This window comes from Eptatretus burgeri, chromosome 17 (assembly GCF_056783735.1).
Source record: "Eptatretus burgeri isolate ZD-2024b chromosome 17, Ebu_testis_v1, whole genome shotgun sequence".
Classification (NCBI taxonomy): Eukaryota; Metazoa; Chordata; class Myxini; order Myxiniformes; family Myxinidae; genus Eptatretus; species Eptatretus burgeri.
In genome coordinates, this window is record NC_140977.1 from 1353972 (window position 1) to 1371826 (window position 17855).

The window sequence follows — 17855 nt, forward strand, 5'->3', positions numbered from 1 at the left end:
AGGTCAGACAGTCAACCCCAAGTGCACCCTAGTGACTTTGTGACTGTGCAGTATGTCACAAAAAAATCTAAGAAGTTGTTTGTTGGCCAGGTGACTCGGATAGTAGATGATGGTTGTTTGGAAGTGTCATTTTTTTGCGAAAAGCGGGCCTATCTGACTTGGCATATACATTCCCAGAGGTGGAAGATAAATCCTGGATTGATTCCAACCAAGTCGTCAGATTCCTTCTTCAGCCATCCCTCGACCATCGCAATCATTATGTCTTTGCTGAATGTCCTTTGGGAAACGGAACCTTTTGCAGGACAGTCGTGTGAAGTTTTGTGATGTGGCCAACTTATTAATTCCAAACTTAGTTTTGTTTCTGGTCATCCACTCGTAAATTGTTCTCAATTTCTTGACTTTTGTATACGTTTATTGTATATTTTCTCAGTTCAGATTTTTTTTTTTTTATTACCTTCGCATTCTGCGAAAAGGTAATGTTTTGGTCGCTGTGTATTTATTTATTTGTGAATATGTGTGTTTGTTTGTTATTCGCATAACTCAAAGTATTAAACCGAATTGCATGAAAATTGGTGGGATGATTCGTGATTATCCAAGGACGATTTGATTCGATTTTGGGAGCGATCGGGTCAAAGGTCAAGGTCATGAAAAGGTCAAAAACAAACTTTTGAGCATAACTTCCTTCATAAGACAGCTCTCGACATGCAACCAATGCCATATTGTTCCATGACTAAATACCTTTCGGGTACGTGGTGTCAGATTTGATGTGACGTCATCAGAAGTGCGTCAAATTGACGTCACAAGATGACGTAAATTTTCAATTTTGGACCTCATCAGTTTTGATCATACCGTTTTGTAGGACTTTCCTTAAGGACGTCACACACCAAATTTGACGTCGTTCGGACTGACCGTTGTGACGTCATTGACGTTTGAACATAACGTTTTTCAATTGTGGCTAAAATATCCTGATATTTTATGTTCAAATATCTATGTAATTTGTCAAGGAAATTGTCCCAAATCCAGGCATTATGATCAGTACCAAAATATCTGCTTATTTATGAACAGGTTTTGCAAATTAACTCTATGGTCAAGGTCAAGGTCAAGGTCACACTCAAGGTCAAAATATACTTGTAGGCATAACTTCAGATCTAATAGAGCTATTGACATGAAACCAACGTTAAAATGTTCCGTGAAATAAGAGCTTTCAGGATGGTAGTCCGCGATTGGTTGTGACGTCATTGGAAGTGCGTCAAGATGACGTCATTTTTAAACTTTCGATTTTTTTTCAGTGTTTATCATTCCATTTTGTTGGACTGCCCTCAATGACGTCTAACACCAAATTTGACGTCCATCGGACTGATGGTTGTGACGTCATGGACGTTTTTAAATTACGTTTTTCAAATGTGCCCGGAAAAAAGTAGCGGCGGCGAAGGTATGCGCTCTACCGAGTGCCCGTTCTAGTTTTATAATGTGTTAGATGTTGAAACGTTCAAATATAACGCCAGCACAAGTCAGCTGGGTTCAGACTGAAAGTCTGGCGTAATCTAGAAATGGTTTGTTGCTTTGGGAGAAATCTCACAATTGACTCGTCACTCTGTAACGGGATTTTTCGTCACTCCGTAACGGGACTATTGTAATTAGGTCATATCTGGAATTTTGAAACCCCTGTACTGAAGGTACAACTATTAGTGTATCTTCCTCGTATTTCATTACAATTTTAAAACTATTGTGAGAGCAGAGTTTTCAATAAATGTTGTTATTGTTTAAAAAATGACAAAAGGCAGTGTCACTCCATAACACAGTTTTTGAATGTTACTTACTTGACAAAGATCCAACTTGCAGGAACTACATTAATATCTCTGTAAAGTGCAACTCTTCCTTTGCAATATGATACATAGAGAGTAGGTACTAGTGGCTTTATCGCTGTGCGAGAGCAATCAAAGTTCGCAAAAATGACTCGGTGTCACTCCGTAATGTCGTGGAATTGCCCTGGTTTGATAAAGATTATGTCCTCGGTCACGTGGTCTGGCAGCCATATTAGATCAATGAAAAAATAACATAAAAAACAAGACTTGGCTCACACCAAATCCTCCTCAAGACTGTGTGGGTATGTCTTCCATGAATACCATCTAGTTATTTGAGTGATTCTTCACAATTGAGAGATTGGAACAAAAACAACATACACAGTCGTGGCCAAAAGTATTGACACCCTCGCACTTTTTTCAAATAATGCACCATTTCTTCCCGAAAATTGTTGAAATTAAAAACAATCTTTTGGTATCCACATATGTATTTCTTTGGTTTGCAGTGGAACAAAATGAAAAAAAGCTGAAAATTTTACTAAATCTTAGCTTATTCCACACACGAATCCTAAAGTGGCCTGGACAATAACATTGGCACCTTTTAGAAGTTGTTATAAATCGATTTCAAGCAGCTGATTCTCCTTTACTTTTGAATTGAACTCACCTCCCAGCATGCACACAATGTTGTTGCAACGTCGTTTGCCGGTTCTATCCTGACGTCAGAATTGGGTCAGTGGGAAGTTGTTTTTGCAACACCCATGATGTCAGATTTCAACGTTGTCACAACGTTGAAATCTGACGTTGTTGCAGCGTCGTGTTCTGGTTGTATCCTGACGTCAGAATTGGGTCAGTGGGAAGTTGTATTTGCAACACCCATGATGTCAGATTTCAACATTGTCACAACATTGAAGCATGACGTTATTTTTCAACTTTATCACAACGTTCATAAAATGGAGTTTTTGTTTTTACCTTTTTCTTTGCACGCCAAAGAAACGAACATTGCAGTGCATGACACCCTTCAGCTTCCAACTTGATGGAGCCCTCGACCCGTAGGTCTGGGGCCAGCGGAGCACCGCTGTTCCACCGTTGCCATTATCAAAACATTGAAGTTGTATTGCAACATCATTATACGTTGCACAGTAACACATAATGACCACAACTTGAAAACAACTAATTCATAATCATTTATTATCACACAGAGCATGATTATGGCAAAAATATACAAGCAGTATTAACAATAATAATATCTTTATTCGTACCAAAAAAGCACACTCAAATTCAAACTTACAATAAATAAAAGTAGATACCATTGCAATTGAGAAACATATACTAAAAATTACCCCCGGTTGGGGGTGACGGTCATCTCTGAAGCTCTGTCGATGTGGATCTCTGATCGGCTCAGAATGGCTTCGATGTCGTCTTGTTATATAACCCCCATCAACATTGTATCGATCTCTGAAAAAAATATAATCGCGGAAAATGTTGGATATCGTAACTTCCAATAAAAATATAATTGTTTGATTGCCTAGTAATTGCATATATGGTCTCCCATTCATTTGTTGGTGCTGTCCGTTACTGTACCTGCACAAAAGAACAAAGTTAAAGTGACATATTTTTAAGTATTTTCTACATAAAATGGCGATATAAAATCACAGGTGAAGCCGACTTGACATGCCCTGTACTATCCATACGTACATACAGATATAAGGATATCGGGTCACTTGAAGTACTGTCGAAACTTCGTGGAAGCTGAAGATTATTACAAACTGAAGCTCGGAGAAATCCGAAGATTATTGGAAGTGGAAGCTTGCTTATTCAGTCGAATCCAAAGCTTAACAATTGGTAAAAGCCGAAGCTTGGTAGGGAGCCGAAGCTAAGTTTCGGTAAGTTGTAAGTTGTGAGACCAAGGTCTCCGGTTTATCGGTTTCAGATCAAACCCCGGCAGAAACCACGAGTTTGAACAAGAAGAGAAGGGAACGGCCAACTCGGACTGTGTTTCAGCCCGGCTGACCAATAGTAACTCAATGGGAGTGTTTCAAGCCCACTGAATAGAGAGTGTCAGTAGATCACTGATGGATGTGAATAAGAATGAAGAAGTGGTAAGGACTGCTGGCGGTAATTTGGGACAAACACCGCAAAGTTTTATAGTTTAGATTACCGGAGATCTTGAATTTCAAGGCAGTGTTTTCTTAGGTACTGCACAGATCGGCCACATGACAATTTGCCAACTTTGAAGTCACGCGACTCGAATGAGGACAAATTCGAAAAATACGACCCGACCAGATTCAGATATTGTACCCTACTATCATAATCCGTTGGAAATTCCGCCGAGATTGGATATAATGTTGAAATTTGCTGATTTTTCATCTTTGGAGTGACCTTGACATTGACCTTCAATCGTGTCAAAAGTCACACCGTCGTGCATCTCATCGACCCCTACCTACATACCAAGTTTCATCAAGATCGGGGCGAAATTTTTTTGACTATCACATCGACGATTTTTCCAACTTTGAAGACGTTTGAGGACGTTTCCAACTTTAATGTGAATGTTTCAGGCATACCTTCAAATACAACTCGATAACCAGAACAAATTTCAAAAAACCGGCCCGACCAAATTTCCATATTGTTCCATATTATCAGAATCCGAAGGAATTTCGAAGATCGGATCATAAACGGCGGAGGAGATAGATTTTGAAAATGGACGATTTCGCAACTTTGGAGTGACCTTGACGTTGACCTTGACCTTCAATCGAGTCAAAGGTAATACCGTCGTACATACCTCATCGACATCTACCCACATACCAAATATCAAGAAAATCGGAAGAAAAGAATGGGGACGTACATACGTACGCACATCGAGACTGGTTTTATTAGGTCATCTCATTAGAGATGACCTAAAATGGGGAATAAAAAGAAATACCACATGGGTAAAAGTCGTAAATACCTTTTTGACAAATTCACTTTGTGCAAAGTACAATTAGCAATTCAAATTCAGAAAGTTCTGCTCCAGTGAGGAACTGTGGAGCTTCTCCCTCAAATATAATTGACTGCACAAAGGCACCTTTAAGTACAACGACATCATCATGCATTGTTAGTAAAACTGCTGATAATTCTATGCTTGCATACATTATGGGCATTAGGAGCATAAAAGGTATTGACTGATAACTTGCATTTATATAAAATGTAATTAAAAGTTTTAGCTACTGATGACATACTGCCCATTGTTGCAAGATTCATAATTAAGCAACCTCAGGTAAGAATTGTGGGAAGACAAAGAACCACATATAAATTTTGCTATACGACATATGTAAGCGTAGGCTGGGTTTCCAACATACAACATTACAATGAACTATGCCGCAATTTCTTAATAATCAAGGATGTGGACGGCTGGCACAGCGTGTTGCTGTTACTCGTTATTATTACATGAGGGCTTGTTCCTGCCTGCACCTCCATGCCGATCAAGGGCATATTTTAAATGTTGCGATATGGCAGTGTCCACAGCCGCCTCCGTTGCTATTGGCTGACTGGCCATGCATGGTACTGTCTGAAAAATAATAAGAATTTCCACTTCGTATATATTGGGCTTTATAATCATCAAACAAGACTTGCAATGTGAATTACGCTCAAGTGATGCACATTATAAACTGTCATTTAGCAGAATTCATTACCTCTGACAATTTCATAGAAATTCAGGTTCTGGAAAGGTCTCTTCCCATTCTTTCCACACAAATTGTATGTGGACATCACAGCATTGGACATCACCCTTATTTTAGAAAATAAAAACAATTTAGTACACCAATGTTTGAAGCAGCTTGTAACAAATTTTTGAAAAGGAAGAATTGGTTTTAATCACGCAAGATACAAAAACATTCTTACCGATTCATAATGGCTTGCACATTCAGGGATATCTTCGCTCCCCCAATGCGAGATAGCTTGGAAACCTAAAGAAAATCATGATATAAAAATATTATTTATCACACAAAAATATACAAGTCAAATATAATGACACAGCAACAGTTCTCATAAGGCCACAAAAGAAAAGATCTGTTTCTGTTCAGCTAACATCGTTGAACTCCAAAAAAATGATTTGTGCAGGACCGGAAAACACTTGCACAAGTCATTTTCCTGGGAACAACTTCCTTCACCACAATTATATTTCAAGAGATTTTGAACGGGAATTTCAGCAAATACATAGAAAAATACAACCCAATGCCCATGAACACATGTTTTCTTTCTGTGGCATAAATGTGCAGAAGGTTTCAAGACAAAACACAGATGATAAAATCAACACATGCGTATAACAAATTCAGGTACAGAAGCTTCAAAATAACCACTTCCTTCTTGATTAAGCATGATCACAATTCTAAAAATCACACAAAGAGGTGATATCAAAATGTATTGATCAGCATAAACTATAGATAAACTAGAATCAAGATGTGTTGTATATTACAATTGTAAACAATCTTGATCTCAAGTACAAATTGCACCCCAATGCAGCTAGATTGGATATCTGGTTGCTGTTTTTATGACAACACCACAAAAAAGTGCATATACATTGAAAGTAAATCAACAGTTAAAGAAACCGTGAGCTATATGAACAGTGGTTACATCTTACCATTACACGCCATTCCGCTTTGTCGGATAGCTTTTCATCCAGTTCTTCGAACTCATCCAATGTTTCGCACACATTTATCAATTGGAGAGGATTACTATCCTTCTCCCCTTTCACACTGTCTCTTATTTCAACAAGAAGCTGCAGGACCCTTTTCTGAAATTCTGTTTTACAACACAGAACATTTTTTAAATGCATGTCTTTGTTAAATAAGATTCCATTCTTTTCAAAATAAGTTTCTTTTAGTGGAATAAATTAAAATTAATTAAGTGCATCTAATTGTTAATGTGTCAGTAAATTTCCCTAATCTATTTTGTGTCAAGCTTTTTATATTTTAATAAAATATACTTACTAGCTGTGGTCATTGGAAAACCAGGATTTATTCTGTCTGCTACATCAACAGCAGATGCTCGCGAGGTGGACGGTGTTGTTGTTTTTATTGATGATCCCAGGGACGTGCACTTATTGGCTGATCTCATTGCATGTGCTGCTGGTGATTTTATTTCACTTGGTAATTGCTTGAGGTATGCTGGTGGAGGAGGTACTTCATCTGGAGTGTGAAATAATAACAACTTTTCATAAAGACATCATTTATCTGTAAAATTTGAGCAATGTGTGTCTTTGTGCATAAAATATGCAGCCACATATATTAAAACACACTCACCGCACATATCTTTCTGCTCATCTTCAGTATCTGCAATGAATAAAGATTCTGCATATTTATAATAATTTCAATTATTGAGAAATATCAAATAAATTTCCAATCATGAAAAATTGCAAAACACAGAGGAACTAAAATGTGTGAGATACAACTTTAAGATACAACATATGCACTTTAAGTCTGGACGACATTAAACATTTAGATTTAAAAGCACAACAGATTTATATTCAAAATACAACATTGAGAAGTTACCTGAATATATCACACCCTTCTGCTTGACTTTTTTCTGTCCATGACCTTTCTCTGGAAAGACAAACATTGAACAAACATGCATAAATGGCATTTCTTTTTCCCCCACATAAATACAGTCATGATGAGCTCATGGAGAACAATATTTAAAATACTTTTCTTGTACATGCCTATGCTGCCATAGCCCTGTGTATTACTGTTAACAGATGCGGTCTTCTTCTGCCCAAAACCTTTTTCTGCAAAGGCAAACATTGAACAAAAATGCATAAATGGTATTTCTTTTTTTTTGCACACAAATACAGTCATCGAAAGCAAGATTCACAATACTTTTCTGGCATATACCTATGCTGTCATGGCCCTGTGTTTCACTGTTAACAGCCGCAGTCCTCTTCGTTGAACAAGTGGCAAAATTGTCATCTGGAAATATATAAAACATATGACCATATGTTACACAATGACAGAAGACTGCTCAAAGTGAAAGTGATGAATCTAATTTAGGAAGCGGTGGGTAATGTGAATGTTTTAGGCATACCTTCATATACAAATTCAAGACTTCTTTTATATCTTGGCTTTCTTTTCTCTAGGCCTTGATCTTCCATATCCTCGTCCATGGTAGTAATCACACAACGAAGACATTCTTCTTTGTTGTCTATGAAACAAGTAATGCACAAAATATATTACAAAGATTATCACTGGTAACTCTTGGTGAAATAATAACCCAGAAATACGGCAAGATTTCCTAACACAAAACCAAAATTTCATTGTAGCTGATTTAGCAGCTGATATGTTCATCTTGTTCTCCAATTTTACATTTTGTAGCAAATGAAAAATGATAAACATACTAGTAAATGTAAAAAAAAAAATCATTTCAATAGATTCCCAGATTTTGTTTCAAATGGATGGACAGAAAGATTAAATGTTAAAACAATGGGTTATTAGATTTAAAGCCATACATATGAAAAGAAACTATGTTTCTTTATGAACTTTAAAAAAATTGATATAACTTCTTACAAAAACTTGGTTAATAAAGCAATCATATGGTCGGTACCTGAACAATCTTTAATCTGCTTCAGCGGGAAGCTGTACCAGGTTTTTCCTGGCGGTCTTCTTTCATCAATCAGCCTTTTCGCATTAGCTGATCGAGGCCAAAATACGCTCTATCATTAACCCAATTAGATGGTAGAACTTCCTCCATCTCAATGTCGTCCTCCTCCCAAATTGCACGCACCCACGCCATCTACAGTAAATTGCATATACTGGATAATTTACGATTATAATGTTCTGGGCCTTTGGCAGTTTGGGAAGAATTGTCAGGTACATATGCACCATATCTACAGTGCATCTTAAATGCCAAAGGCAATAATATAACAAATTGTAAGGATAACTTGAAATGACATTGTAAAAATAGTAACACTGATATAATATGAATGAACAACCTCATGTGTAGATGAAACAATAATAGCATTTAATAGACTACCAGCAAAGTAATATTATTATGGTACATCTAGGTTTCATGCGAGTCAGTCCACTAACTATGCAACTTGAAAACGACTTGTTTTCTTTCTCCAATTCCATTTTAATTAATGTAATAATTTAATTATTGAAAGGTCAATAAAGTATGTATTTAGTAATAAGTGAACATGGAATGGTAACAGATTACTTATTAACATGCATGTAAAAGTATACAATATTAATGAGCAAGACTTAAGGTAATAGTGTTGAGTCTTCGACGGCGCTTAACAGCACCGCCGTCTCAGAGGTTATATCGCCGGCTAGTTCAGCACAGGTCTCGGGTCACATGCTTCAGATTACGATACCAAAGTACCCCTGGGCCGTACCAGTTGGGCATATAGACCCCCGGCTACAGACGGGGTTTGTCAGAGACCGAGCGAAGTCTGCCACAGTCCGTAACCAGTTTGGTTTAAAATACAAATCGAGTGATTGTTTCTTGGCGCGGCACGAATAAATTCAAGGCAGCAAATCTCGTATGAATCGGCCAGATTTATTGGGGACACATCGGGGAACACGACAATGTTATCATTCATCTATAACCCGCTCTTAACTAGGGAGCTGCGGATACGGGTTTCGAAGGGAGCCCTAGCGAAATAAATCTTAGGCCTGGACAACATGCAGACAAGACACGGAGTACTTCGTGGTGCCTCATGGACGAGAGGAAAAGTGTCGAAGGCATGAATGCGGCTCGTGACAAGCCGATGGTGTCGGATTCGAGCACCCAGCTCGAGCATGCAGCGTGGCAAGATGGCGGCGACGATGTCCTTTTGTCGGCACCGCTCACGCAACAGCCTCGGCGCGTCCAGCCCCTGTAAGGTCAACGGCACTGGATAGAAAGATCTATGGTGTGTTTCAACTGGTTTCTCACAAGGTCCAGTATGCAAATCCAGGCCTGGCCTGGCGTGTACACTAGACCAGGCCAGATCTGGATGTTGGGCTCCACAGGGGGATCATCGGGATGAAAGACGTCGTCGAGCCGTGCAGGGAGTCAGGAGAGTCAGAGGCCCCATGGCTGGACTCAGGATGAACCTGTGGATGACCTGCAGGCTGGATCCATGGCCGAAGAGGAACAGCCGACCAAGCCACTCTTCATAACGCAGATCGCAGACAGACAAAGCAATTCCTTCCTTGCCTTTCGGGGCGGGCCATACGGACCGGCTCCGGAGACACATGATTGGTCCATCGTTCGAGCCCGCAGCAGCTCTCCGCCAATGGGTTGCTGGCACGTCTTGCTGACTGACTGTCAGGGCGCTGGGTGGGGGCTCGTTAGAAGGGGGGGGGGAGGAAAAAAATAGGCACCTCTCGGTACACCACCACTGTATGAACACTGGACGGCCTGCTACACCTCCATGCAATAATGGCATCCATACAAAGCCCCCTTTGTGCGGCAGACAAACACTTTTCCTCTCAAATTCCTCCCTGCTGACCAGCCGCCGACCAGTTCTTCTCAGGTCGGGCACAAATACTACGTTAAGTAATTTTGAGGAGCAAGGGGTGTTGAAGAAGTCTCTAGTCTGTGCTATGTTTACAATGTCTGCTTCGTACGTGTCCTTGTCTGTTTTCTGACGAACAATGCAAAATGAAGAATTTTTTTTAAGAGAAAGCAGCGATTCTTTTGAGTACTGCTAACTTTAAATGTGTCTTTTCTGTATCCAATACTTTCTCTGAATCTTTGTATCTCTTGTTGACGTTTTACAATCTGAGCAATAGGATTCTTTGATTTGCGGACAAGCTTTTTCAACAGCTGCAGATTATTCTCAAAAGGAAATGAAGAAATATCATTCAATGAACACCCGAAATGTTCCGCATAATCAGCGAGATGAACCAAATTGTGAACATTGTACACATTGACTGTGTTTCCATATATTTTTTTGCTTTTGTTCACAAAGTATTTCAAAAGTTGACGAGCATAGTTGATGTTGTCATCACGTTGATCAAAATTTGCATCCAATAGAATTGATATGGCAACACTTGGTGACATAAAATGGTTGTACACCTTACGACTGAGAACAGCTTTCAGAACAACAGGGCCTGTATACAACAGAAATTGGCGAAACTCTGTTGCCTTCCAGCGATCAAGTTCATCCAGCCCTCTTGGTTTTCGTGAAAACTCACTTGGCATCTTCCCTTGAAGAGCAATCAATCCCCCTGATAGCTTACAACACTTTGGCCCTTGTTTAAAAAAATGCAACATTCTTTTTGTTACACCAAGACAAACCAAGTGTAAATAGTCCAAAGGGAAACCTGTTACACAGGAAACACCACAATTAATCAGCGGAGAAATGGAAAGTTGATGATTATCTTCATCTTCAGAATACTGTAAAGTGGAGAACGCTTCATCTGTGCGACACAAGATTTCTCCCTCCACATCATACACTACCCTGCCTTCCCAGGTACCTTTTACTGTGCATCGTTCACAGGCATAATAACCTGTGTGACCTTTGCACTTGAAAAAAGCTCTCGCTGGAGCATCACAAATAAAAGAATGTAGTTTCAAAGACACATTCCTGTCTTCATACGTCACACCATGATCTTTCAAAATGTTCCACTCATCAATGAAATAGTTCAAAAAGTCTGACACATAATTTGGTTTGGTTTTTCCATAAAATATGGCTGTTATAACAGGATCCATATTATCACCAAAGCAAGGATTGGCCAAAGCGAATCTGTTGATGATTTGAAAATGGGCACACCATCAACATTTATTTTTATGGCAATAGAGTTTGCAACAATTGTTGGACTTCTTCTTAGAGCATTCTGAACAGCCTCTTCAATGCCAAAATATAAGTATTGGCCACCACATTTCTCTTCAGTAATGACAGTTCTTGGTGTCTTCAATAAAGTCCTCGAATCCTGAGGTAAATTGTGCCCTTTATCTCGAAGCAATGACAGCAATTCATTTATGCAGCTTCTTGTCAGTTTATTTCTCGTGGCCCATTCTGCCAATTTTGAACTGAAATTGCTCTCCTCTTCTGAATCATCTGCTGTAAACTCATTCTCACTTGACGAATTACTTGAGTAAACTTCTGCATCATTTTCATAATTGGGATCACAGAGTTCATTATTTTCATAATTGTCATCATCTGAACAACTATTATCAGTATTGTCCACATGTAGGCCTACATTGACAATGACAACTTCAGCATCGTCATCACCACGTTCATTTTCAGCATCAGCATCCTCACTGATACTCTGCACAGCTATGGCATGAGTTGCAGTCCTTATTTTTCTCCACTTCTGCCAGTGAGACATGTTAACAGGAACCTATGGAATTCAAAAAGGAGGCTTTGCTAATACATGTAGCCTAGTACAGGTTCATTCCTCGCACAGTAAATGAATACAGGTCATTTTGGTCTTTTGCCATTCCGGTCCCTCGTCATAATGGTCACATGGGACCCTAATTATAGACCATTTCGGACGCGCGTGGAACACTATTGATTTTGGACCCTGTTAAAATGAGTTCGGTCCTTTGCAGAATTAATACATTGCGTTCAATGTGCTTGATACTGGAATGGGAAAGGGTATTAATGTTCAAAAGAGTTTGTGATTTATGTTTCAGTCTTGAATGCCAGTAAACTTAACTACTTGAAGGCACTAATTATTACAGGTTGATTCAGGAAAATATATATATGAGAAAAGCAAGTTATTTATTTTGGCATACAAGATTCACATATGTCACTCAATTTATATGGAAATTTTTACCTGTCATGCATTATTTGCAATTAACTTTGTTTTTATACATGTGGTACTTAAATTAATTTTGTATCGAGTTTTATATTATATTTTCAGTTCTGTAATATATGCCTTTTAACTTGTTTTTATCTCGAATCATTTGTGATTCTTAATAAAGCCAAAACAATCATTCAATGTCTCCACTTCTGTCTTTGGATGTTGAGATCAAAAGTACATGTCCACAACAAAGGAAATTTAATCGCATGAAACAATTAGTCCATACACAGTTTGCTTATAAATACAAACTGACAAACGCAATCAAGTTAGGGGCCAAAGTGGTAATTGCATAGGGTCTGAAATGGTCATTTTCACTTTGACTATAATGGTCATACAATAAGGAGCAAAATGGTGAGGGACCGAAATGTTCATACACCCAGTAAATGACTGTCTTTTACTGTTTACGAAGGTACTTAATAAGATCTATGTTCTGGACACAAGTGACTGAAATACAGAGGTGTTTTTGTAAAACTTGAACTGGGGGGGGGGCACAATGTGTGGCGGGCAAAGCCGGCAGAGGCACAATACCACTGACTGGGGGTTCTCGCCTCAAATTTTGAAAAATAAATTCAATTTGGTTCACTCTGAGGTGTATTTTTGGGAAAAATTGAAGGTTCAGGGATCCCCAGGGCTCATACTTTTTCATATGGGCCACCCCATATGCACACCTGCATGAAATACAGGCATATTGGCCCTGCAGTAGTGGATATGACATACAAGGCCATCATGCCTGTATTTCAGTCGCTTGTGACTACAAGGCCTAATCGCTGAATAGTACGACTAGCCCCATATCTAAAATACATGAGCTCTAATGAGCTTTCTCAAGTAACTCTAAAAATACAGTAATAACATCACAAACAAATAACAAAGCTTTTGTCCATAGCATGATGGAGTACTGCTCTCCCCTCTGGGCTGGTGCTCCTGCCTCCCACCTTTCTCGGCTTCACGCTGTCGAAACCAGGGCATTTAGGATCATCGGCATTTCCCGCAATGAAGCTCAGTCTTTGGGCCTCTCACTCAATCACCGCAGGTTGGTCGGTGGTCTTTCTGTCTTCTACCGACTCCTCTCCAGCCTTGCCCCCCCTGCTCTCTCTCTCTCTCTGCGATTTGTCCCCACCACATTTCCACAGGGCGCTCAAGGTCCGCCAACAACCCCCTTCTGGTAAAACTACCAAAATCACGAATCGCTGCTCACCTTCACTCTTTCATTCCTCTTTTTTCCCACCTTTGGAATGAACTCCCTCACTCTATTCTTTCCCATTCTTCCCTCCAGGCTTTCAAAACAGCTGTTCACCACCACCTCTTATCATCCCCCATCCAAATCCTCGATCTTTTCTACCCCCGATAATCCACCCAAGCCCACTTCCTTCAATTCCCCTGCTTTCCTTCCTGAAAGTCCCTGTAATGTCCATCTTCTCTTCCCCATGTTCCCCGTCCCATCCCCATCCCTCTCTCTTCCACAGATCACCTAATGTGTCTGTTCTCCACTGTTTTGTCCCTTCCACTCCCGCCCCTCTTGTCTCATGCCCCCTTGCTGTGCGTTGTGTGTTTGCTCTCATACGAGCCTCGACAAGGTATATAAAAAAAAAATCACGTACTTAACAAGGCCAGGTTTCAGAAGCATTCGGTCCGACGAATTACCGCATTGTTCCGCAATGTAACAAATTTAAAGTTCCACTGCCCTTAATAAGCCTCAATTAATATTATTCTGTACAATATAAAGTTATTGTGATGTCTTTTGATAACCATTTTATCAAAGGAAAACAATTGTGCACCGAAAAACTTGAACAACGCCCCAAGTAACGAACAACCGCAATGAAGGCTTCATTGTTGCAAACGGCAGTTTGTCGGCGGCCAAAGGGTTAATATTTTTTCTGACAAAACTTCACATTTTTCGGCGAACAACTGACAATTGTTTTCCTTTTGCCTTTGGTTAGTCAGGTCAGGTTCGATCTGTGACCTGCTACAGGTACCATGTAAACCTGTACGAACCTGTTCCATGGTCGGGTTGTCGGCGACTAAACCGTCTCCCCCACCAGGTTTTCTGGTGAGGAGGGTGTTTGGATATGGACACCCAGCAGGATTAAAAACAAAACCTGTCAAAGGGCGGAGGAACTCCTTGTGAGCAAACGGCCATCCATATCTAGTGCCCAACTGTGTCTGCGGACGTCCTCCTGCAGTTGGGTCACTTATTATTAGGAGGTTGGTGGCAGGATTTGCACTCTGGCCACCGTAAAACCCTTCATTCCGCAAAACGCAAAAACGCAAAAAAATCTGAAAACCCACTCCGTGGGAGTACCTCCTGTGCAGCTTCCCTTCGCAGGGCAGCTCGCCGGATGACGGGATTGGGGCAAAGCCTTCGGGACCCCCAATCTTTGATGATAGGAGGGAAACCACGGGGTAACATCCCTGGGTCAGATTGCGGGAGAGTGTGTCGGAGTGGTGCTGAGGTGTAGTCCACCAGACGGCGGTCTCCTTGGGTTAACCTGAGGCGGTCCCTTCGGGTGGGTGCCTGGAATGTCCTATCCCTAAGAGAGGATTATCACCTGTCTCTGTTATCATCTGAGCTCAAGCGTTTGGACATCGGGATTGCAGCTCTCTCTGAGGTTCGGAGACCGGATTGCGGCGAGATAATGGTGGGTGGTTACACCTACTATTGGTCTGGTCGCTCTGATGGTTACCATACCCAAGGAGTTGCTGTAGCTGTGTCCAATAAACTGACCCCAATGATAATTGAGGTAACACCGGTCAACGAGCGTATTATGAGATTAAGGATTCGTCACTCCTTAGGTGTCATTTCCCTGGTCTCTGTTTATGCTCCGACTGAGGCGAGTGATCTCACCGTGAAGGATGCATTCTACGCCACACTCGAGTCTGTGGTTGATCAGTGTCCCAGAGGAGATACACTTCTAGTCTTGGGGGATTTCAATGCATCGACTGGAACTGATAGGGATGGTTATGAGGTGTGTGTTGGTCCCCATGGGTCAGGAACTATGAACCAGAATAGCACTAAGTTCCTTGACTTTGCAAGAAGTCATGGACTTGGGTGGCTGGTTCATGGTTTCAGCGCCCACAAGCTCATCGCTGGACTTGGTATTCCAACGCTGGCGGTGTGGCAAAGGAGATTGACCATGTCCTCATTGACGGTCGTTGGAGGATGATCCAGAACTGCAGGGTCTACCGGAGTGCTCAGCTCCTCAATACTGACCACAGGCTTGTTGTAGCAACTCTAAAGCTGCACCTTAAATCCTGAGAATGGTACCATCCCAGCCGAGGCTGGATGTTGCCAAGCTCAGGGATGAGAGAGTAGCTGAGGAGTTTGCGAACAGGCTGAGTGGACACTTGGGGGGTCTGGGTGCTTTGGGGGGTCCTGAAGAGTTGTGGAGCGCCTTCAAGACCACCGTCCTTGATGTTGCCGGTGGATGCCTTGGAGCTCACTGCAGGGCAAAGAAGAATTTTGTCTCTTAAGGGACACTGGATACCATTGACCAGAGTCGCAGGGCCAGGCTGAATGGCAGAGCTGAGCTGTTCAGGGAGCTGAGGCGTAAAACTGTACGTGCACTGAGGGTGGACAAGGAGGCCTATGTGCGAGGAATCTGTGAGGGGGTAGAGCATCACCTGTGGACAGGTGATTCTCGTCCCGCTTACAGGGGAATTCGCGCATTACGTTCATCCAAGCCCATCCCTCGGAGCACTGCAGTTCTAGCAGAGAGTGGTAGGCTCTTGACAGAGGAGTCTGAAGTGAAGGCCCGCTGGGCCGGTTACTTTGAGCGGTTGTACCAGGCTGATCCCCCAGTTGTCGAGTTGGATGTCAAGGGTGTTACAATCCCTGTTGCTGACCCTCGAATCAACTGTGGTCCACCTTCGCTTGTGGAAACACGGGCTGCGGTGAACCAGTTGAAACGGGGCAAAGCTCCAGGGATCTGTGGCATCCATGCTGAACTTCTCAAGGCTGGTGGAAATGCTGCACTCATGTCGTTGCATGCAGTTTTGTGCTCTGCCTGGAACACAGGCATCATCCCAACTGACTGGAAGAGGGGCCTTGTTGTCCCTCTCTGGAAAGGGAAGGGTGATCGCCAAGACTGCAACAACTACCGAGGGGTGACGCTGCTCTCAGTGCCGGGCAAGGTCTTTGCTCGGATAATTCTTGATCGGGTTCGCCACCATCTGCTTGAGCACCAGCGTCCAGAGCAGTCAGGCTTTACACCAAAGAGGTCAACGATTGACCGTATCCTTGCACTTCGTGTCCTCACCGAACGCAGACGAGAGTTTCGGCAGGGGCTGCTTGCAGCCTATGTTGATCTCTGTAAAGCGTTTGATTCAGTTAATCGGGATGTCCTCTGGAGGATTCTTGGTCTTCGTGGGGTGCCACCAAAACTGATCGATCTGATGTCTGAACTCTACTCTGGTACTGAGAGTGCTGTGAAGTGTGGTGGTACCATCTCTGACTTATTTCCAGTTGTTACTGGAGTTCGTCAGGGATGTGTACTTGCCCCCCCACTTTTCAGCACTTGTATGGACTGGATTTTAGGGAGGATGTCGGAGATATCAAGTTGCGGTGCATCGTTTGGGAATGTCAAGATCTCAGACCTTGATTTTGCAGATGATGCAGTCATCTTTGCGGAGACTTTAGACATCCTCTTGGGGGCCCTCGAGGTGCTGAATGAGGAGTCGGAGCCGTTGGGATTACGGGTTTCTTGGGTCAAAACTAAGATCCAGGCTTTCGGTGACATCTTGGATGCTGCTGTCCTGTCTGTGTCTGTTTGCGGTGAGGATGTTGAGGTCGTGGAGAGATTCACTTACCTTGGCAGTGATATTCATGTCTCTGCTGGCTGCGAGTCAGAGGTCAATAGACGTCTGGGTCGGGCCTGGGGAGTCATGGATTCACTGGATCATGGGGTGTGGCGCTGCCGGTACCTGTGCGGGAGGACGAAAGTCCGAGTCTTCAGGTCCTTGGTGCTTCGTCTTGCTCTATGGATGTGAGACTTGGGCTCTGACCAAGGATCTGAGACGGAGACTTAATTCCTTTGGTACCAGGTCTCTTCGGAGAATCCTTGGCTATCGCTGGTCGGATTTTGTGTCCAACGAGCGGTTGCTGAGAGAGACTCGGATGAGATTTGTTACCTGCATAGTCCGTGAGCGTCAGTTGCGGCTGTATGGACATGTGGCTCGTTTTCCTGACGCTGATCCTGCTCACCAGATTCTCTCAGCGAGGGAGTCTCATGAGTGGAGGAGGCCAGTAGGCTGACCATGTGTCTCATGGTTGCAGCAGGTTGACCATCATCTCAAG

At 42.0% G+C, this 17855-nt stretch overlaps 3 protein-coding genes across 7 annotated transcripts in view; 1 reads left to right on the forward strand and 2 right to left on the reverse strand.

Annotated features, from left to right (window-relative positions):
* LOC147009072 (uncharacterized) overlaps positions 1-17855 on the forward strand; it is a 219817-nt gene that overhangs the window by 122996 nt on the left and 78966 nt on the right. The gene's annotated exons all lie outside the window — the stretch shown is intronic.
* On the reverse strand, positions 2911-7979 carry LOC147009074 (uncharacterized). Of its 4 annotated transcripts, XM_085862862.1 has the most exons (9): positions 7857-7979; positions 7328-7741; positions 7079-7108; positions 6767-6964; positions 6418-6578; positions 5679-5743; positions 5471-5565; positions 5226-5346; positions 2911-3257 (listed from the first exon to the last, which is right to left on the reverse strand). In XM_085862862.1, exons 2-8 carry the CDS (start codon positions 7416-7418, stop codon positions 5261-5263), a joined length of 726 nt encoding a protein of 241 aa, XP_085718988.1. In that variant the 5' UTR covers positions 7419-7741; positions 7857-7979; the 3' UTR covers positions 2911-3257; positions 5226-5260. The 4 variants fall into 4 exon arrangements, with proteins under 4 accessions (XP_085718988.1, XP_085718989.1, XP_085718985.1 ...); XM_085862863.1 differs by lacking the exon at positions 5226-5346; XM_085862860.1 differs by lacking the exon at positions 2911-3257 and having other exon boundaries at positions 4703-5346.
* LOC147009075 (uncharacterized) lies at positions 9498-12088 on the reverse strand. Its single transcript, XM_085862945.1, has 3 exons — positions 11458-12088; positions 11234-11299; positions 9498-11080 (listed from the first exon to the last, which is right to left on the reverse strand). Exons 1-3 carry the CDS (start codon positions 12086-12088, stop codon positions 10362-10364), a joined length of 1416 nt encoding a protein of 471 aa, XP_085719071.1. The 3' UTR covers positions 9498-10361.

Coding starts and splice junctions, on each gene's coding strand:
- LOC147009074 (XM_085862859.1), bottom strand. CDS start 7,418: ATGCCATTTATGCATGTTTGTTCAATGTTTGTCTTTCCAGAGAAAGGT. Junction 6,579..6,766: donor TTTTCCAATGACCACAGCTA/GTAAGTATATTT, acceptor GTTGTAAAACAG/AATTTCAGAAAAGGGTCCTG. Junction 5,744..6,417: donor AAGCGGAATGGCGTGTAATG/GTAAGATGTAAC, acceptor GATTTTCTTTAG/GTTTCCAAGCTATCTCGCAT.
- LOC147009075 (XM_085862945.1), bottom strand. CDS start 12,088: ATGTCTCACTGGCAGAAGTGGAGAAAAATAAGGACTGCAACTCATGCC. Junction 11,300..11,457: donor GGTGATAATATGGATCCTGT/TATAACAGCCAT, acceptor GTGATGCTCCAG/CGAGAGCTTTTTTCAAGTGC. Junction 11,081..11,233: donor TGAACGATGCACAGTAAAAG/GTACCTGGGAAG, acceptor CCTGTGTAACAG/GTTTCCCTTTGGACTATTTA.